The 22396-nt window shown below is 37.6% G+C and overlaps 1 protein-coding gene across 6 annotated transcripts in view; it reads right to left on the reverse strand.

Annotated features, from left to right (window-relative positions):
* Nucleotides 1-22396, reverse strand: part of atp2b4 (ATPase plasma membrane Ca2+ transporting 4) — a 145421-nt gene that overhangs the window by 36394 nt on the left and 86631 nt on the right. For 5 of the 6 annotated variants that reach the window (XM_081358449.1, XM_081358450.1, XM_081358451.1 and 2 more), the window contains 9 exons: nucleotides 20481-20678; nucleotides 12516-12773; nucleotides 11900-12025; nucleotides 10774-10893; nucleotides 8756-8791; nucleotides 5137-5316; nucleotides 4030-4244; nucleotides 3606-3848; nucleotides 2320-2564 (listed from right to left, as the gene is read on the reverse strand). In XM_081358449.1, coding sequence (XP_081214575.1) covers nucleotides 2320-2564; nucleotides 3606-3848; nucleotides 4030-4244; nucleotides 5137-5316; nucleotides 8756-8791; nucleotides 10774-10893; nucleotides 11900-12025; nucleotides 12516-12773; nucleotides 20481-20678 — 1621 coding nt within the window. The remainder of the gene's footprint in view (nucleotides 1-2319; nucleotides 2565-3605; nucleotides 3849-4029; nucleotides 4245-5136; nucleotides 5317-8755; nucleotides 8792-10773; nucleotides 10894-11899; nucleotides 12026-12515; nucleotides 12774-20480; nucleotides 20679-22396) is intronic. The other variant, XM_081358452.1, reaches the window with a different exon arrangement.

Here is a 22396-nt window from a genome sequence, read left to right on the forward strand (position 1 = left end):
TGATTTCTCTCATTTTAAAAAATAATATTAAGAAGCTATCCTTTTATTTCGACCTGGAGTCTAATAAAAGTTAAACAGAAAAAAATAAATGGTAGCTTATGTAGGCTATATAACTGCACTTGTTTATGAAACACAAACATGACATTTGTAAATAAAATATTTTTAATTATACACACACGTTAATTATATCTAATATATTTAAGGAAATATGAGGAGGAAATAGTTCCTTGAATATCTCTTCAGCTTTTCTGTCAAATGAAGTCATGCTTTCAGAGATTCCAGTGTTGGCAGTTCCATTAAATAGTATTGGGGGAGTTGTACATTTACTTTAGACTGATAAAAATGAAATGAAAATATACAAATAACCTTCTGTTTCAGAATAAATAAAGCAATATTTTATATTTTGTTACAACCACTAACTGGTAACACTGGAATCGGAACTAAAAAATAGCCTAGCGTTTTTGCTCAGAACAAACCAATTCCTTTTTACAGGGTTCATACACCTTTTCCAAATTCAAGGTCAAATTCAAGCACTTTTCAAGTACTTTTAAGGTCCATTTTAAAGCTTTTTCCAGCACTTTACACCACCGTAAATTACCAATACAAAGTCAAAATTATTATTTAGTGTTTTTATCACATTTAAGGAGATAATGCTATAAACAGCCAAAATTGTGTTTCGTAATAGCAGAAGGATCAGATATTAAAGCAAATAAGTTTTATTTTTCAAAATGTATCACTGTCTAAGTAGATAATGCCTATGAATAATACTTTTCATTATATTAATGTCCAAATATTGCTTCCCAGATAATGTGATTCTCAGGCTGTAAAACTGAAGTAATTTCAAGGCATAATATGAAGACATAGGATTTGAACAGAAATATTTTACAGGCCTTGGTTTTGGGACACATTTTTGATATAGACAAGGTTTGAACAAAATCTGAGACATTGCAACAACAACCTGTAATTCCATTTTAACCCAGAAGACTAATAAATAGACCTGCCTGATAAATAGCCTATATTAATTGAAAGAAAAAATTATGTATTTTCATTGCCAAGACATATACATTTATCTACTGGAATAGAGCAGTGTGAATATTGCATAAGGCCATCCTCAACCTTACAGTAGGCTACTTGTATGACACTCCATCTGACACGATTTCTGTTCAGCAATCAACGATTGTTGTTATGCACTGGGCTAACGTTTGCAGGTTTTAAGTTGCGGGTAGTTAACATTACAGTTACTGTGCTGGAACTTTGGCTATGTTCACTGCATATTCAGGACGTTTTGTTGCTGCGTCGACCAAAGCGGAGAGCAGCATTGGTGAGCTTGCGCGCACGCCGCGTTCAAAGTTAAAAAATTTACGACTTTTGCCGCTGTGCTCTGTGACGATTACTTGCGGCCAATAAAAACAGGGCATTCAAACAAGCGCGGAAATCAAAATGAAAACTCTGCCTACTTTTTCTCTGTCCAGCGTAGCGCAAATCGCTATGTATCTGAAGGGCTACATTTTATTTCTCCATTTAATAAACAAACTATTCAATCAGATAGGTCTTTTTTGTGAAAGAAATACAGTTATAATTTCAAGCATTTTATCCAAAATGTAAGCACTTTTCAAACCTTGAAAACACAACATCAAAATTCAAGCATTTTCAAGGATTTCAAGCACCCATACGTACCCTTTTTTAATGCCTGATTTGAGAATAGCAGTCTACATTACTGATTAACAATTATTTTTAATTTTTTTATACAGCACTAGAAATGTTGTAATAAATTAAATTAATCAGGAAATACATAATGAAATGTGTCTATAGGCGATAACGGCAAAAAGAAAACGTGAAAGAGAAACACGCACTTAATTAATGTTTCATAAATGAAACCACCAGTGTCATGGCACAAATTGCACTGCAGATAAGAAGTGGCAGCTGTCTGTTGACATCAATGTTTGTTTCGGTACAAGATCTCGCACAGTTGAGTTCGCCAGAATGTTCCATCATGACTCATCAATCGTTAAGTGTGTTGTGTAGTATAGTGGACTGACTAGGTTTGTGCTTCTCTCTGACTGTCAAAGACTAAAATATGCTCCAGGCGATGGAAACAGTCTTTAAGTGTGTCGAGTTTAGTCATAGAATGTCTCAGCTAGTCATTAAGTGTGTCCCCAGCTTTACATGTTTCGGGTTTATGACCCAAGGACTTCAGAAGTAATTTTTGCTGCTTCATTTCAATAAATGGTATTTTTGGACGGAGAGTTTATCTCAAAAGATCAAGTAAACTTTGATATGACCCCTTTAAGAGTGTGAAGATTAGTTTATTTAGCATACTTGCGCAGGACAATCTCAGAGGCGCCCTTGCTGTACATTCGGAAGCCAGGACCATTGGCATTCTTTAGTACGGTGCTCATACTCTTCCGGGTGGAGTTGAATGTGTAAACCTTATAAAGCTTCTGCTCAGGAATCTCATCTCTAATAGGCTGATAGTCCCTCTTCAAGTTCATCACCAGACCAAGAAGGGAACACTCTGTCTTATTACCCACGTGCCTTGGCAGACCTCCCTCCTTCTCTGGGGGCTATGGGAAAGAAAGATACATTGTGAATAGCAGGCAAGAAAGGTTCAAAAATAGTAATAAATGAATTAGGGCTATCAATCTGTGTAAAAAAGTAATGAATCGGAATTTATTTCATTAAATATGACAATTATTTTATCAAATTAATTCTATGTAATTACATGTTTTATATGTATTTGCTGAGAAAAGCCCCCAAACAAAGATAACTAAAATATATTGTGGCAGACATGTCTAGCATTGAACAGACATGACAAAAATGGTTGAAGACATATATCTGTCAATCCACAATGCATTTCACAATTTGTGTTGTCAATCCACAATGCATTTCATAATTTTTGTTGTCAATCTGTTTCAGGTGGACCAAGTCATTCAGACCAGTGTTTTTTAAATATTTTTACTTTAATTTTACTTTCGTTCTTAATTTAGTTACGTCATGTGCTTTTCTCATTTTAATTTCTCATTCATTTACTTTTTAAAATATTACTAATTACGTTTAATTTAATTATATTTAATTAATTCCCTGTTTTAGTGCTTCTACAAAGTTAGTTGTCTAGGCACCCTTTCACATATTTTTTTTATCTTATATTGATATTGAACATTTTATTTCAGCTTTATTCCATTTAAAAAAAATTTTTTTAAATAGTTTTAGTTTATGATACCCTAGTTCAGATAGGATGTGGTGTTGTATCCCATCTGATATTTCCTTTAATTGTTGGTCTATGTACACAAAATGTATCTATATGGACATTGTGTTCCAGCTCTTTCCATCTCCATCTTTTTAGCATCTTGCACAATTACAAAGTTAACATGCTTCGAAAAGAAGGCCCCTGTGTTAAGTTTTATTCTGTTGTGCTCTGTCTAGCTGTCCTTTAAAGTGCCTTGTGTGAACAGCTCCTTAGTCATTTTGTGCTGTCTGCTCTCGATAAGTGCGTTTTGGCTGGGGCTTACTGTGGACTTTTAATTTGACAACCCTATAATTAATAAACAAACAAAACAACAGATCTCACTCATTCATTATCTCATTTACGTAAGGCTAGTTCTTACCAGGATCTTGGTAGTGTATGCTGAGTTTATGGAGATGCTGTTCACCAGTAGCTCCAGAGTCTGTGGATTTATGGCCTCTGGTTCAGGAACACTTTTATAATGTGTGTCACCTATGTAAGCCTGCACCACCGTCATGCGATTCATAGTCAGTGTTCCAGTTTTATCAGAGCAGATGGCAGTGGCATTACCCATGGTCTCACAGGCATCCAGGTGCCTCACCAGGTTGTTGTCTTTCATCATTTTCTGTCGAGGAAAGACAGTTAATCTGGTTTTACTAGGGGAGAGGAGTGTGTTCTAGCCCTTGAACATAGATTAGCAAAAATGTAGAGAATCATGCAACATTTACTGACTTATAACCACCTGAAGGTCCTCAAGATGAACAAAATACAGTTTTGTGTTTGTAAACTAACCCAAAGGCTCTCACCTTGACAGAATAAGCCAGGGAGATAGTGACAGCAAGAGGCAGCCCCTCGGGCACGGCCACCACCAGCACAGTCACACCAATAATGAAAAACTTCACAAAATATTGTATGTAGATGGGAGTACACTCTGCTGTCCACTCACGACCCTGGACGCCAAATGTATCAATTACAAAGTACAGGATAAGGATAATGACGGTCACTGCAGACATGATGAGACCTGCCGGAGGAGAGGGAGTTTCAAGACCAATACAGTTAAGGGGAAAGCAGAGCCTTCTAACTTTTGTTCATAATGGCAACAGCTGTGGGTCTGATGTAAATGTTATTTGATTGGGTAACTGTAGGAAGTAGGATAATTAGGTGGAACACAGCCCAAAGGGACATGCCTGTTTCCATACTGGGAGACACTGTTTCTTTAAGCAGTCAGTAAAACAAACCATGGGAAGCAAACTCATTTAATGAAAGGACATCTGAAGAAATATGTATGCTTTGCACAAGCAAACACATGGCTAATTAGTATAAATATTGTGCAAAATTATATTCATATAATTTATAGTTATATTCATTTCTTTGTGTAAAGATGTTAAAAAATAAAAAAACAAGAACAAGAGTGCACCTTTAAACTAAAAACAGTTTTTTTTTTTATATACTTCTGTTCACAATTGGGGTTGGCCGATGTAGGTAAAAAAAAAAAAAAAAAAAAATGACATAAATAAACAAGGGTAAGTGTTCTTTCTTTTAGAGGAAGCACAATTTCAACCAAACAGCCATTACTGCCAAGTAGATTAAAAATGTCAATCAATGTCTAATGTCAATCAGCGTTTCAGAGAAAACTAATTAATGTAAAAATTACTCAAACTTACCAACAAAACAGTTTTTGTTACTGAAATTTAAATTAGAGATAAAATATCTGTTTTTACTTTCTTGAAGGATCTTAAAAAGTGTCTGAGACATTTTTTTATTAATTTTATATTGATCAATATGTTGTCCAGCCCTACATTAAAACTGTCAACTTGTGCATCAGTATTACACACAAAAAAGTGATATTTAACCATCTAGACCAATGAGTTAATCAGGCGCCCTTGACTCTCCGTTATGTGTGGCTTCCTAACCTGCTTTTCCAATCTGAACCGCTAGCCTGGTCAGCTTGCCCTGAAGGACTGACTTTTCTTTCTTGGTGACGTTGACCTTCTTTTTCTCCTTTTCTTCCTTTTCCTCCTTCTCCTCTGACTCTGCACCTTCTTCGCTCTTCAGAGGTTGGATCTCTAGGGCGATGCCATCCTGGGTCTTAGCTGTGGAGGTTGATTTCAGGAGTGGTTATGGGAACAAGGGAGGAACATGCCAAAAAGGATGGAGATGAGAGGTGGGGAATGGAGAAAATGGGAAGAGGGGAGGAGAGAATGGGCAATTCAGTAACAGCTAGAGGGCAAGTCATACAGTGGGTTCCTAGAGAATTATACAGAAGAATCATATCAGAAGCACTTATTTATTGTTAGTTGACTTTGCTTGAGTGAATCTAGGCTGGTGAGGAGTAAACTATAAATTCATGGAGCCATTCCCCGGCAGGTTATGGTGCGCACAGTAAATCTAAATTAGATTCAAGCAGCACACAAGACATTTTGATAATACCGGACCCTACCTAGTCAATAGCCAATGAGCTTCTTAATTCTGTTATGAAATATAACATAAAAATCATTACATTTGTTATTAGCTGTGTAAACTTTTGTGTAATCTTCAAGTTCAAACCATAATTAAATTTTTTAAAATAAATTATCTTAAACTGGCAAAGAAAATCTCTTTTTTGGATTGGGGGTTTGTTTATATTAGGCTGAAATTAAATTAGCCTTTTATTTCTCTTATAGTTTGTATTAATGTGCCATCATGGCTACTCTGGTAGTCGTATCTGATGACGTTCAATTCACTTTTAAAGCAGCTTACTGAACTTGTGCAATATTATAATACCAAATAAATGTATATTAACTAAACAAAACTGGAAAATACGTTAAAAAAAAAGTCAGTTTACAGAAAACAAATATCAAGGCAAAACAGCAGCTAGTTTTAACATTTCTTTTTATATCAGTAACTTTGATCATTTTAATTCAATTACACAACTGGCAAGGATAAAATGGCATATTATATTGACCAATTATATTACCCACTAAAATAGAAACTTAATGGAGTTGAAGATCAAATTCAGCCAATTTGCCATGGTTAGGCATTGATCCCTCAGCCCGCATTCCCATTAAGTCTTTTTAAAAGATACAGAGAGGTCATTTTCTTTTTGCCGTAAGCCTATGTATCATCTCAAACATGGTGTGCAACAGGCTGAAACTCTGTAATAGTGGAGCTCTGAGGTTGAGTTTGAGAAACAGTCCAAAAGCCTACCTGACCACCAGTCACAACAAACAACTGACCAGAACTGACAGAGCTGACCAGAACGACCACACATGAATCAGGGATTGATGGACGGACTGACTGTCTGACTGACTGACAACACGAACAGCGGCACGCACGACGAACAGGAGAGTGATTTACAAACAACTTAAACAGAAAAACAGTCCAAACAGCCAGAGATACAACCACCACAAGAAACAAGGATCAAGAGGAAGACGAAAAAAGATCAGAAAGATTTTGGTTTATTTTTACGCTCCCAAAAGAGAGAGTGCAGTAAAGAGAAAGAGGGTAAAGGTGAAAGAAAAGTTCAAATTTTGACCAAGAGAAGAGTGTACAAGACAGCATGATGTCCTGAGCCACACCCTAGAAAGAAGCAACAGTGAGAAAAACAAAGAGCTAAAGTAAAGAAACGGACAAAAACAACAATCCACAGCCTGTCCATTTTGTAAGGGTGCAACTCCCACATAAGCCACGCCCCTAAGCATTACATTAACATCATAAACTATCAATGAAGCTAGGATTAAATCTTGCACGGACAAATGTGCATCTCTACAAAAGCTCTTGGCTGCATTTGAATGAATTATAAGGCAATGTAAGACCCTGTCCGTAACCCACTATACTTGTAACATATTTCCAAGTGAAACAGGATATTCAAGAATAAAGAGAATAAAAAAATAAAAAAAAGGTTGAACTTAAATTTATCTATCAGGAATTGATTAGATTGTGGAGAGTGGGTGTTTTGTTCAAGATCACAACATGGAGCAAGATTAAATACTCTTAAATAGTTCTTGGCTATCATTTTAAAAAACGAGGAAGACACTAAATACATATACTCGCAGTTGAACCAATACCAGCTTGTGTTTTTGTGCTTGAGACCAAGGGCAAAAGGAAGGAGATCTGTGCAGACAAACTGAGCAGTTCTGTCTGGAGCAGATGCTCAGTCCCCAAGCGCTACAGGGGGTGGGGCTGCGGAGGGGTTGTTGGGGTCAGCCAGGGCAGAGTGGGCACACTCTGAAACACAGTACAAATGTTCACAGATGACCTGGACAAGCACACAGAGATAGTTTGTTTCTGAAAAGGAGAGACATCTAAATGTCATTAGTGGAAAACTAGATCTACAAAAAATAAAAAATAAAAATAATAATAATATATATATTTTAAGACAATAAACATATATTTATATATAAAATCATTAGGGTTGCCGATGTTAACGTGTATACTTAAAATAAACAAAGCTTTTTAAGGTGTTGAGTTTATCAAATACCAATTGTACGGTAGAAATTAACAAAGCTCAAAGTTTACTGGCAATAACATTGGCAATAACAAGGATAGGTAAGATGGTTATTTAGTCCAGGAAATGACTTAGCAAGTCTAGTCATAGCAATGACTCTCAACATGAGAGTTGCGTTTCAAGAACGACATACGTCATTAGAGGTCGACCGATTGATCGGTTTTGACTATAAATTGGCACCGGTAACTGATTGCTGGAACACTCGGTTATCGGCAAAAATCCATACCAAGTTTTTCCGTGTTGTAACGGATGCTGGAGCGGCTGAGAAGGTTGCGATGTCATTACACAGCACGAGAGCAGCCTCTAGAGGCTGAATAAAAACAATCACTGGCGCCTTGTAGTGTTTGTTTTGACACACGAGGCTGCGGAGGGGAACAGAGCAGGACACTTCACATGCGGATTTAAAACAGACAATGAAACGGTATGTTATACAGCACACTACCATTCGTGTTTTCATATCATTATAAAGTAATTAATTTGTTGACTAGAGTAGCCTACCTCAAGAAGTTAAAACAATGTAACAAACGCAAGTCTGACCCAAATGTTTAATTTCACTGTTGTTACCATCTATTTGCATTCGTTTATATCCATTTGTTTGCTTTTATGCATTCTTTACACAGCGAAGTTGCATATTTAAAGCTAGTGACATGAGCAAGGAAATTTTTGAAAAATACAGTAAAAACCGTAATATTGTGAAATTATTACAAATTAAAATAACTATTTTAAACTACTATAAAACAATATTAAACTAATCTTTGATAACCGTGATTTAAATTGACTGACAAACAATGAACTTGCAAAGTCTTCTGGCTGCTTAGTGCCGTTTCCAGCAGGTGAGAGTTGCACCCTTTAACAGTAAAGCGAGGCGAGAAGCTCCCCCGGGCTCAGCAGGAAGGGGTAAGCAACAGCGTGAAAGACAGAGAGAGAAAGTGAGCAAGTGAGTGAGTGGGACTGACACGAGACTCCGAGACTTGCTGCTGAATGGGGAAGGGGAGGGGGAGGGGGGGGCGGGGGGGGGAGAAGGAAGAGGGAGTGGGTAAGGTTACCTTTGTTGCGATTTTCAGGGGGTCCTTGTTTTTTACCTGTTTAAAACGAGAGAGAGAGGGCGGAGGGCTGATATAACATGGCTCAAAGTAAATAAACCAAAGACAGAAAAAGAAAATAAAGAAACACAACAACAAAAAGAATAAAAAAACTAGATAAGTAACACTACATTACATGAGTATATGTGGGATTGGATGTTTCATCTATAGAAAAAGACAAGGACTGGAGGGTCTTTATGCAGGGTACACTGACGGCTCGGTCATTGTTTTTGACTGTGGCACACAACTGACATAACCTCATTACGATTAGGGGTTTTATAAATTTCCTAGTTTTGTTCGCTTGCTTCACAAACTATGGCAATGCCAACAGGCTTTGGCTGAAACCAAAAGCAATTCTCTCAATTTTTATTGGCAAACACATTCGACAGAAAGATGTTCTTGGAGCCTGAGGGAAAAGGGAAAATTACTTCAGAAATCTGACTGTATATAACTGTCATTATACCAAAAATATAGGAATCGAAATATTAAACGTTTTAGAGCTGCTCTTTTAACTTATGAGGCAATGAAAGAAACTATTTAGACCAGTCTGACTGTTGAATTAAGTGGCGACCCAACTATCAGGAACATGTGAGAGACTGAGAGCTGACAGCAGGTGTTGTCAGGTTTTGACATACCCTGGAGGACCAGGAGAGTCAGTGCATGCAGAAGGGACATACTGCATGCTAAATTGGAGGCTAAAATAACATGACAAGAATGAGTTTCTTTGACGATTCAATTATCATGATAATCTCATATATATAAGTTTATGTAGGGCTGGGCGATATGGGCAAAAAAAAATACACCACGATTAAATTTTTCATGTCAGTCAATATTGCTAATTATCGTGATAAATGTCAAATCTTTATTTCCTTTAAGTTTAAAGGAAGATTTTTGCTCGTAAGGGAAAGTTAGCTGAAAGGCCGTTAACTGTGATTTTTAAATATTTTATTTGTGATTAATCTAGCCTATAGCATTTGTGCATTTATACTAAATAATATAAATGCACAAATAAATGCACAAATGCTATAGGCTAGCTTAAATCACAAATGCTGTATTTATATCCTTTAATACATTTATATGTCTACATTAATAAAAATTAATCAAATTCTAAATTAATAGCCCCAAATTTCTGCCACAATACCATGGTGCAGTTAGTGTTACTACTACAGTAAATCCATGGTAAATGATGGAGATTTGTAGATTGAAAAGTCTTATGACGGTATCGTTGCGCACAGTGTTTCTCCTGTTTGTCAATGCTGTTTCATCTAGCTTTAAACTAGTTTAAATCACCAAGATGTTTGTGTTCTTTGCTGAATTCAAGCGTTTAGTTCTCACTGGATCTCACAGCACTGTTTAGGCCGATCAGCTAGTAAAAGCATCTGCTTTAGTAAGCGTGCCAGCGCTGCAGTTCGAACTTTGATCCGAGCGGATAAATGGTCCGTGTGCCGCGGGTCAAATGAGTAGTGCTGTTTCGTTGCACTTGCAGCGCATAAACATTATATCAAACATTCATCGAACTCTTGCTGTCGTTTTATCAAGGAAAATTATATAGTGATAATTATAATTAACATTTTATCGCCCAGCCCTAGTGTTTTGTGTGAATTTTTTTTAAATACATTTACCCAATTAGAAATAACTATCTCAAATTTAGCTTGAGCTAACAGAAAAAAGGGAAGAAAACAAAAAGTAAAGAAAAACTTTAAAAGAGTTAGTAAAATGGAAATTAACTGAAGGGATATCGTACGTCTCCATCGACATACTGTGATTATTCCCCAAATAAATGTTGAATTTTACCCATGGCAGAGGGTTTCAGACCAGCAGGCATTTTTGGGGGAGGGAGACAATTCAGCAAATCATGTAAATGGATCTTACCTCTGGCAGGCTGATTGTAGGTAACCTCCCAACTAGAGAGGTAGACTGGTTTACTCAAAGAGAGAGAGGGGAGTTATCCAAATGAGCCTGAAAGTATGTTAGAGTCTCACCTTTCTTCACCTTCTTCTCCTCATCCTCACTGCCCAAGAGGGTGAAAATGATTCCAGTTTGAGAATTCAGGCCCACAGCAGTGACCACCATTCGGCCAGATCCCTCCATCACATGAGTTCCTGAATGAAATCAGAAGCAAAGGTCGTCACAACACCAGTCAATACCAGTCAACAGTCCTTTCCTTTATTTAAAGTTACATTTTAATTAAAAAAAAAAAAAAAAAAAACTTTAGACAGTAGCATGGTATAGCCTAGTGGCTAAAGCTCAAGGTAGGTAACTTGGTTCAAGAGACATGAGCTATTTCCACTCAGTTGCATCAGTTGCAATTAGATTTCAAAAGCAAACAACAAAAGGTTCTAATATACACTCATGGTGTGCTGTAGTGTTGATCATGATCCTAACCTTTATCTCCATACCAAAATCTTGGTTGGCCAGACAGTTTTTATTATTTTTTTCATTAAAATATTGTTGTCCAAGACACTGTGAGCCCGGAGACTGTGGTGTACACCATCAATTTTTAAAAGCTTAGCTTAAAGGTGTGCTATAAATCAATAATGCTTATAAACAACTGAGTTTAATTGAGATTGTATTCTCACTTAAAACAGAGTAAAGGCTTGCACCCGGAAACAGTATTATCTGAGGGCCGATGTGTCACAACTTCATAAGCAGACTGTGTGCTTGAGCAAAGCACTTAACACCAAGGCTGCTTCAGGAGGATTTTTTCTGTAGTTAAGTGTACTGTACGTTGCTTTGGATAAAAGCATATGCTAAATGACTGCTTACCTTCTAAATTACAATACTTCAAATAAGAGCAAAGCTGCTAAGTGGTTTCTAGAAATAGTAGAGCATACATGCCTAGCCCATTAATGTGGGGTCTAAAATGAACAATTTAAAAATTACACTATCAGAATTACAATCTGACAGGATGAAAAAAATATTAATATTACATTTAAAAAAATATATATTTAATGACAGCAGCACGAAACAATTATTATTATTTTTTCTAAATCTTTTCTAAAATCCTAATACTTTGTATATTTCCATGTTTAAACCAAGGTTGTGGTCTCTTTTGCACCCTACAACAGAAGCTAACATTTTAAAGAGGATGTGGAAACTCAATCTCACCGGAAAGGAGCATGGGGTCCTTCTCCAGAGATTTGCGGACATGGTCGGCCTCCCCAGTCAGAGAGCTTTCATCAATCTTCAGGTCATTACCCTGGATCAAGATACCATCAGCTGGGAGAAGGTCACCTGAAGGAAGAGAACATGGGGTGGTGAATGACAGTGGGATGACAGAGAAATACAGAAAAAGACATTTCAATTTCCAAATCAGACACAGAGGCTGATTTGGCGACCATGATGACAGATCTCTCCTGTGGCTCTTGGACACCCCACGCGTCGCCCACATAGCAGGCACCACAAGCAGCAGCACAGTGACTCATGCAAGCCGGTAAGCATGAGTCATGAGCCATGCTTTGTGTCTCAGAGAAGACTGGCAGTCACATATGATCTATCACAACCGCTGGTGAATTCAATGAGGAACTGGCTTCTGAGGTTTAATAAAAAAGCCAAAGGGTTCTGGAGGGAAAACTATACTTTATAAATGCCACAGCATTCATAAAACCCAAATATGACAGAGATCACTGAATCCAGTGACGTGTCACATCTAAATCAGTCATATTGTGGAAATAAATAAACATGTTTATGCCATATTTTCTCAACTCTCAGATGGAACCCTCACCATATTTGATTTGTGCGATATCTCCCACGACGATCTCAGCAACAGGGATCTGGATGACCTGACCCTTGCGGATGACTGTAAACTTCTGCTCCTGTTCTATGCGGCTCTGCAGCCCACGGAACTGTTTCTCTTTGCTCCAGTCATTGAAGGCCGTCACCAGCACCACGATTATAACTGAAAACAAGATGGCAGCACCTTCAATCCATCCTGCCTGGGCCTCGCCCTCATCTTCAACACCACCAGCTGCTTGGCCACAGCCTGGAATAAGAGAAAAACAATTAGAGAAAATCAATCCCTTAAAACATCCTGTCAAACATCTGTATCTTACAAATCTAAACTATACATAACCTTTAAATAGGTTCATACAACCTTTAGAGACCATTAAGGTTCCAAGCAATTACAACAGCAGCTGCAAAATTCTGTTTTATCAGAGTCTCTTCTTTGGAAAGTTTCCTCTTGCTAGAAACATGTTTTATCGCAGATTTACACTTCATTGACCTAATTTCCTCCTAGAGATCTTGAAGACTGTCTAAGGTCATCCTTGTGGTTTGAGCCATATGGGTAATAGGAAGAGCCTGCAGTCGCAGCCAAATTCAAGTTCTTCGGCATTCAGAGCGGTGCTTATGAAACAAAGTCCCAAATGAGGCCGTTATTAAACCATAAGCCAAAATGCTGAGTCACTAATAAAGTCGGAATCAAAACAAAAAATATTAGACTACTTTCTGGCCAGTAAAGCAAAGGCAGAGGCTCTACAAAACTTTTCCACTTTCAAAAACATAAAAAACAAATCGTACTGACTCCAAACTTTTAAACGGTAATGTATTTGTTCTATTTTTTCATTCCATATTGTTCAGAATATAAGACAATGTTTTTAGTTTTTTTTCCTTTGAAATACATCTGAAAAAACAGGTTTGTCTTATAATTAAATACCGTATATTAGGGGTGAGCAATATTGACAAAAACATATCTCGATATTTTCAAAGTTTTGTTGATAATAATTAGATGGTACAAGTACAAAAACACTATCAGTACAATATCATGGCTGGTTTAGGCCTGTTGTTGACCGCAGACTCACAAAGATATTCATATTTTTCATATTCTATGCAGTGTTCAGTTCACAGCAGTGACAAAAATTAACATTTTTATTAAAGGGCAATATTTGCCACCTTAAATTGATTTCCAGGGGCATTTTCACCTATATATGGACATTTTTTCTAAACTTATTTAGAGGTATGCATCACCTTTTATGTCAAATTCTAGCATTCAAATTAAATTATATTAGAATAATAACACAGTACCACTGTTACCAGTCAAATTAAATCATTAAATCAAAATCCATCTTTGTAGTGCAGAGGTGACACAGAAGCGGCATCAGAACTGGCATTAATATATTTACACTCCATTTACAATTGCATAAATAAAGCTATGAGATTGTTTTTGTTTTTTTATTCAATATTTAAATATGAAATGGTTTCTAATTTTAACGTTTTAATAAAAGTCACTGGCCAAGTCACTGTCTTAATAATGCTGATTCATTCAGGAAAGAAGCAAGTTGGTCATTGAATCATTAAAGACCCACTCCGATGAAAATCATGTTTTTCTAGTTGTTAACATGTTCTTGTGGCATTTTTCTGATGTTAGAGGACATATCTTGAGAAAAATAAGCTCAAAGTTGTATTTCTGAGTATTTCTGCATTCAAATGGCTGTGAATCAGTAGCAGACGCTAAAATGCCGGCTAAAATAGACTGGAGTTGTGACCTAGTAAGCTCATACTCCTCCAGCCAAGCAACAGGCGACATTCGTGCATGTGAAATTCCGCGCTCGTTCAAGTAGACTTGCACACGCCGGTTGGCGACGAGTTTCGCCTGTCGCAGTCGTTTGTCCCCTCGTGTGTCAAGCCCATCACTCGTGAGAGAGTCAGTCAGTTTTTCAGATAGAGCGGTGACAGTAGCATCTTAATAATCCCGAAATTCCGAGCAATCCACTGATACTAAATATGTCCTGATTGATCACTGTGGGAGGGATGAAATATCGAGGCGAAGTCGAGCTGTTTTTTACCGCGACGTCTCGGAGTGAAATAATGATCGGTGATAACTTTTGATTAACTTCGGATAATAATAATTCGGGCGTCTCCGTGCCAACGGCTCCGCCCACAACGCAGAGGCGAATTGCTAATGAACTACTGCCGCTCTGCTGAAGCGAAGTCCCAGAAAACGGCACAGGTTTTGTGATTTTGGCTAAAAACGGCATAATCATAATTTAAAGACCACTGAGAATGTTTAAAAATAGCTCAAAATATGATCGGAGTGGGACTTTAAACTGATTCGTTCAAAGCGCGGATTTCAGTCAAAAGATCATCACTGTCTGTTGCATGGAGACTCTGTTACGGTTTCATTTTGAAATTCTCATCGGCAAAATAAAGGGAAAACAAGCAATATTGACAATATTGTGTCTAAAAAGTAACTCACAATGCTAACTTGTTAATTTAACTGTTGTATAAAACAAATATCACATTTGCTAACTAACTAACATAACATAATATGATATAAATATGAAACAAAAACTCATTTGGGGACACACCTATTTCTGCACACATCACGCAATGAAAGCAAAGCACGAGACAAATGCGATGTCAGCTCGCAGTGCCTCATACATAGTTAAAATAATTACAATATCATCATAGACGATACATATATCACACACCCCTAAGCACAAAGAATGAACTTAGAATTGAACTGACATTTGCAAACATTCTTCTTCTCTCCTCCTTTCGCGTGCAGGAGACAGATGTAATATGCTGCCGTAAATGACTCGAATTGTCACGTGAACAAGCAAATCCATAAAGATAGAATAATAAAAAAATACGTACGCTAATTTGGAAAACATTTAGATACGTCAAGTCAAAGTGTCATCTAAAATTTAAGATAAGTAAATTTCATAAATAAAAAATAAGACTTTTTATGGCCTTAAAGTGTAAATTGCAGGTTAACCACCACAACCAATTAATGTCTAAATTAAAGTGCTCAATATGTATATATTTAAAAATTTCTGTCTTAAAATGCATTAAAATAACATTTATTGGGGTTTCTTCAAAGGTAGCGTGTTTTTACAGTTACTGGGTGATGACGTCATAAGAGGCACTCGCAACCCATACTCTGCTAGATTCCTACTGTTTGTGGTAGGGGTGGAACGGTACACAGAAGTCACGGTTCGGTTCATACCTCGGTTCAGACATCACGGTTTGGTACGAGTTCGGTACAATGGAGGGAAAAGCAAAACAAAAATGTAGAAGGCAAATTTTTTTTTATTGTGCATGTCTGTAGGCTGTACCACCAAAGGAAAATAAATGTCTTAAGTTTTACAATGCCTTGTATTTTTTAAATAAGTTTTATTAATAAAGTAAAGGCATAGAACCAGTTTATTTGTAGTGCATGGACAATAGTTTTATATAATTAGTTTATTAATTAAATTAATAAGAAGACAAAAAGACCTTGAGATATGTTTGGTAATTGTACCTGAATGAATTTAAAATTAATTTGCTATATTTCAGATCAATATATTTGTTTTCCTTAATTTTAATTAACACTAACTTTATTCTCATCTGAATTAAAGATAATTTATTTCTGTATAAAATAATACTACCATTAAAAACAAATTTGATTTTCTTTTAATCAATGTAGAATGTGTAACTTACTGTGTTGGGTGACCGTTGTAGGTTACAGTTTGACAAGAGTTTAGAGTTTGACAAAAGCACAATGTTGTGTTTTATTGCGAGTGTACACAAATATAAGTAAACACTTTGCAGTTTGAATGTTGTCCTATGAACAAAATGACGGAGTATGTTTTTATGTTTCCACTGTTCGATCGCGCCCGCGCCTCTCTCAACACACACACACACACACACACACACACACACACACGCACGCAGGCACACACACAACATATTCCAGCATTGCAAACTTGACATCGCAGCCTGTCCATTATAGCCAAGCAGGAAGGAAGACGACCGGAAGTTGAAGCCGGCCGCGTGCCACCATCTTGTAGCAGAACTTCACCTGCTGTTAGCATCCCATTGACTCCCATTCATTTTGGCGTCACTTTGACAGCGAATAACTTTACATCTGAGGCGTTTGAAGACTCCATTTGTCCATTATTTATTTCTAAAGAAACACCACAATGTATAAAATGCTCCATTACCTTGTAGCTTATGTTATGGCCCCGTAGAAGCAGTTTTTGTAAAAGTAGGCTAACGATTGCGTCATAACCACGCGCCTCTCTGTCGCACAGTAGAGAAATTACCATATGGACGGGAGGAGAAGCTCGCGGGCAATCGGGGAGACGTGGAGGCAAAATTACAAAATAATTAATCAGAATACCTAGCAAAAGTTTCTCCTGCTCCAAGCTCATGGACACCTCCTACTCACACTCTCCGTCTCTGCAAGTTTCGGAAGGGAATGATTCAGATTTCTCATGCCACAGCCACTAGAAGACAGACGGGTTGCTCACGTTACATCTATGTCGTCAAGCTCTGTTTGAGTCGGTTTGAGTCTGCGCGTTAGGAACGAAAGTCCTAAAAAAAAAAATCGCTAAAAATGGGCTTCACTTGTCTCAATTGAGTTCCAATGAGATGGCTCTGTCCACTTCTTATACTGTCTATGATTATAGCTAGCCTGTCTATGATTATAGCCACGGAGCTTCAAAGCTAAGGCGGAGCTACAGATTAGGTGTCCCTAAAGCACCCGCGTATCTAACAGTAGTTCCGCAATACATTAATTAATTTGCACGCAAGTTTTATTTATTTTTATACCGTGTATTCTCCGTGTGTATTCATGCACCGAACCGAGACACCCCTACCGTTTCGGTTCAATACGAATACATGTACCATTCCACCCCAAGTTTGTGGCTTGACTATGGAGAACGACTGGGAGACTGATAACATTAAGGAACAAGCCAAAGTCTTTTCAAAATCTTGCCGTCATTTAGAATAGCAAGGAGGGACAATGACTGAAGACATTATTTACTTTGTAGTGTCAGTAGTCCTAATCAGAGCTGTTGAGATGCACACACTGCACAGGCACAATGGCGCTTTGCCGGCATCTGCTGACAGATCGCGATATTGTCAGTGCTAAAACGCAACTCCACAACGACACGGAGCTGTCGCGAAATACGCGCCTTTAACTGGATTAAGCCGAGAAAAGCCGTTTTGGACGGGCCGAGCTCAAGGCGGATGAGCGCAGCCCGTGGGAGGGCAAGTGTGTTTCTGCGGCGAGGTCCAGTTAGCGAAAGATGAACAAAAACCACCGAGTGCCGAGCAATCGAACTCTGAACGCCGTGGAGGTGAATTTTGATGTATTCGTAGATCCTGCACAAACACAATAGTTAACCATTTTTGCTAGCTAGGTCTCCAATATAACTGCTAAAGTTAGCCTACTTGCCGTAGACTAACGGTAACTCTAGGCTTGGAGTCCCTCTTATGACGTCACGCCCAGCCTAGTGGAAGGCAAGCGGAGTGCTTAAAACCACTGTAAAAAGTACCAACTTTTCATATTATATTCAGCATTTTGGTATAAAAAACAATGGTGGGCGGTTCTTATCTTTATGTTTAATAAGCACATTGCAGTATCTTCGTGAAAATTGTAACCTGCAATTTACACTTTGAAAATTAAAAATCTAATTTAAGACTTAAGGATCCGCAGGAACCCTGTAATATTCAAGGTCTAGACTTTTGCATGTCAATAATACACCTACAACAATAGGACAATAGGTAGTGCCAAATACGTGTAAAACGAGTGTGCCAAGAAATACGGTGTCAGAGTGTAATGTTAGATCGTGAGCACAAAAAGACAGTCTTAAAAACGAAAAGCTTATGGTGTTAATTTGTAATTTCATTTTGTATTTGAACTGTGTGGCTTCAAAAATAGACTAGGCACCTATCTTTAGCGAAGCAGTACAGAGAGCCGCTTCTGAAATGTGTCACGGCATGGCTGGTATGAACACAAGCATTGACTAGAGTGGTCGTGATGAGCTCCGGTGGCCGTGTCGGAGTCATAATGCGCTGCAGACGTGTGCAGTGTGACCGTCATGTTTGCGTGCCTCGCTGACGGGACCAAACTTTCCCCATATGTGATTTTAATTTCAAAACTACAATAAGATTTCACTTCTACGGTTAATGAAATTTTGGTAGGCTACATGGTTTTCACTATGGGATGGATGGCCTAATTGTTATATAATTCAGATGGGCTACAGGTTATTTTTATGGTATGCCAAAAAGTGTTTATTTTTAAATGTGATTGTTGGCACATTTTACCAGTATTTACCATCCTTTCAATACAAAAATGTAAATTTGAAAAATATGCAGGATCAAAATCATTTTCAAATAAAGGCATTCTCTTTATCAAAAAGCCTTTTTCCAAAAGGTACATCTTGAAAAAGGGAGGTCAACTAATAATCAGGGTTGTCTTATATTCGGAATAATAATTAAAAATAATATAATAATAAAAATAAATAATAAAAAAAGAACATTGTCACTTCTGAAGCAAAGAAGTGGAAACTCTATGGAAAGAAAATACATCTGTACCTAATCTGCAAAACAGCATAATAGCATCTGCTACTAAATGAAGAACCAATTTAGCATCCAGAGTTCAAACTTTTAAATACAGCATGAAGAGTGCTCTGCATTTTCCCACCAGCCATTATGATGTGATGAGTGTGCAAAGCCTTCAAAAACAAGTATTTCTATAATTTATATTTTCATATATTTAAATATTTTTATTTCTATGTAAAATACTAAAATTTAAATTTTAAGTATACATTAAAGGGATACTTCACCTCTGGGAAGATGAATGTGTATTTAAAATAGGTCATTTAAGTAGAAGAAATGTGAAGAAATTTTTTAATTTGGAGCTTTCTAGACTGAGAAAACCCAGAAAATGTATTTTTGGCTTATGTGGATGAAAGACAACAACTCCCAGAATGCACTTGCTTCGCTGCCTTAGGAGGCCACGCCTACCGGTAAGGGAGCGCAGTTGAAAACAAACAACAAGACTAGCCTACGTGATGAGTTTGCCAGGGATTTAGAGATCGCCCAAAATGTCCGGGATTCGGCTTTTGCGTTCTACAGTCGCCATTCATTCATTATGTTTACTGTGGCGAGCAGGACGAGGCTGACGGCCGCGGGAGAACGGCGCGAGGCCGGTGGCGTCATTACTGAGACGCGCCGGGTCTCACATCTCTCACGGAGGAGCGGGAATTTTCTTAGCAATGGTAAAACGCACATCAACCGATCACTTGTTTAGCGTTCATGTAAACACTACATTCACATTCACCAATCGGAATGAATTCAGCTAGATTGAAACAAAAGGTGTGCATGTAAACAATGAATGGTGACCGCAGAACGCAAAAGCTGAATCCCGGACATTTTGAACGATCTCGCCCGCCGGACAAGTCCGGGAAAAGGAGGATGGTAACCCCTACTTACTCAGCTTTCTCCTACTATTCAGCTTTCTCCACAGAACAAGAGCCTGCTAGCTTAGCTTCCAAAGAAAGACGGCTGACACTGTGTACATTCTTTGAGTGAGATCCAACCCTCTATGGTCGGGCTGAAAACATGCGGAACAACGCCATCTACTGGCTGTAGTCTTTAGCATCTGGCCAGAAAATCCTCGATTTGACGATTTTTGCGTCATCTGAGGATTTTTTCCAGACAAAAAATACATAAATCTTTCGTCTCAGGGGGATATGAGGGTGGAAAGCATGGTAATTCGAAAATACTACAGGTTTTCTACTAATACAAAGCTTAATGTTAAATCCTGAAGTATCCCTTTAATTTTACTTTCATTAATGTTTCATAATTTTTTATTTTTTATTTTAAATCAATTGTTTTTCTTAGTTGCAGAGTGCAGGAAAACAACCCAAACAATATTTAAACAGACTTATTCAAAACTCTGTTTAAAGCCACTACTTACTGTCGTTGCCTTCCCCTTGTGGGTGGTAGAAGGACAGGCCCAAAGAAATAATGGCTGCCACCTCCAGAATAATGAGGGTGACATCCTGCAGGGCCTCCCATACCAACTGCAGAAAGGTCTTGGGCTTCTTGGGGGGGATGAAGTTTTTACCGAATGATGTGTGCCGCTTTTCCAAATCAGCAGGGTTACCAGAGAGGCCTGCAAAACATACAAACACAATTATTATTACAACAGAAGGCATAGCTATGTCTAATTGGATGATACCCGTTACTGCAAATCAATGGAATTAATTTTAATGCAGTAGGTTCATAATGGTAATTAACTATTACTGAACACATTGTTCATTGATTTATAGATACAATACATATATCACCAAAATATGGTAAAATTAGCTCTTGGGCAACAGGTATTTTGAATCACTGATTGGATTGTACACTTAAAACAGTCTGTTCAACTTGACATTCAATGTACCACCTTATTTGTGGTTCATTTGCTTATTAGACCATAGTGGTCGCAGACAAATGAGATATATTGATGAGAAGCCAGTGTCATTTGTTTTTCTGCATGCATAATTCCAAACAAACATTAAAAACAAACTCAGAAGTGGCAAGGAAAGCAAGCCCAACTAATCGTACACCCTGATTCATTTAACATGGAAACAATTAAGCATGCCTGGCTGGCAACTATGAATTTTAAAACACTCTCCATGCCATGTCAACTTTCATCAGTGCTTTGTGGTAAATGGTGTTGGAATAGTCATCACACACGTTCATGGGGTTATTATTTTAACACACGCTCACTAACACACACAATAAAATCAGTCAGATATTTCCGCGTTTCAGGTGGATTATCATGGATGTGTGTGTCAAGGTTTATAGGAGCAGCGGAACAATTAATCAGTGTTGAGAGCGGGGAGTGCTTGTAGCCGATAAGCCCAGAATATTGAATGAGTTTTAGCCTTTGCTTTAATCAACCAGAAACTAGTGCATAGTGTATGGGAGGGTTTAGGCAAAATAGAAATTTCTTTAAAATGGATTTCTCACAGAAACCATTTTGAAACAAGGCTAGTCATTGTTCTCCTTTTATCTGCTATACTTAGCTAAAATGTGCCCTGCCAAGATGTCCCTCGCTCACAATCAATCCTCATTTACAAATTGCAGACAGATCAGATATGATTGACTGCTTTATGCCAGCAGCAGAACTTTGAAAAGGCACTGAATCTTGTCAGTGTTTCTAAATAAATTATTATGCAACAAGAGAAACATTGGAGAGGACGACATTGTGTGTGCATTCTTCCTCAGACATGCAGCTGTCAACTGACCAGCCTGTTGATGAGTGACACTGTAGCAAGGCTTCCAGGGGAAATAGAGAACAGAAATCTAGCAACTGGGATTTTAGATAAGAACCAGAGGATAGATACAACAAGATCTTGGTCATGTAGAGGACAATCCTAAATTACTAATTCATTAAAGAGATAGTAGTTCACCATAAAATAAAATTGCCTTATCTTTTTTTTGGTCCATACAATGAAAAGCCATCTGTTGTTTTGGACCCCATTGACCATTTTTCAAAATATCTTCTCTTGTAGCCTACTCCACAGAAAGAAAGTCCTACAAGTTTGTAATGACATGCGGGTAAGGTTAGATGATGATTTTCCTTTTTAATTTTCACTTTACAGATTGTCGCTTGTTTCTTACATATTCTTTTCTTAAATATTTTGACATTATAATTTGATTATGCCTTCAGGTACCAGAAAAGTATAGCAGTCTCAGCTCAGTTAAGCACATTTTACCATGTTTATTACAATTATTATTCAAAATCAGCCAAGAAAATGTAAAAACCTCCTGTAGATTGCACCGGGGATTACTCATAAGAATCATTGAGACCAAATATTTCTCTATCAGTGGGGTCATGTT

This window comes from Scardinius erythrophthalmus, assembly GCF_964197995.2.
Source record: "Scardinius erythrophthalmus genome assembly, chromosome: 25".
Lineage (NCBI taxonomy): Eukaryota > Metazoa > Chordata > Actinopteri > Cypriniformes > Leuciscidae > Scardinius > Scardinius erythrophthalmus.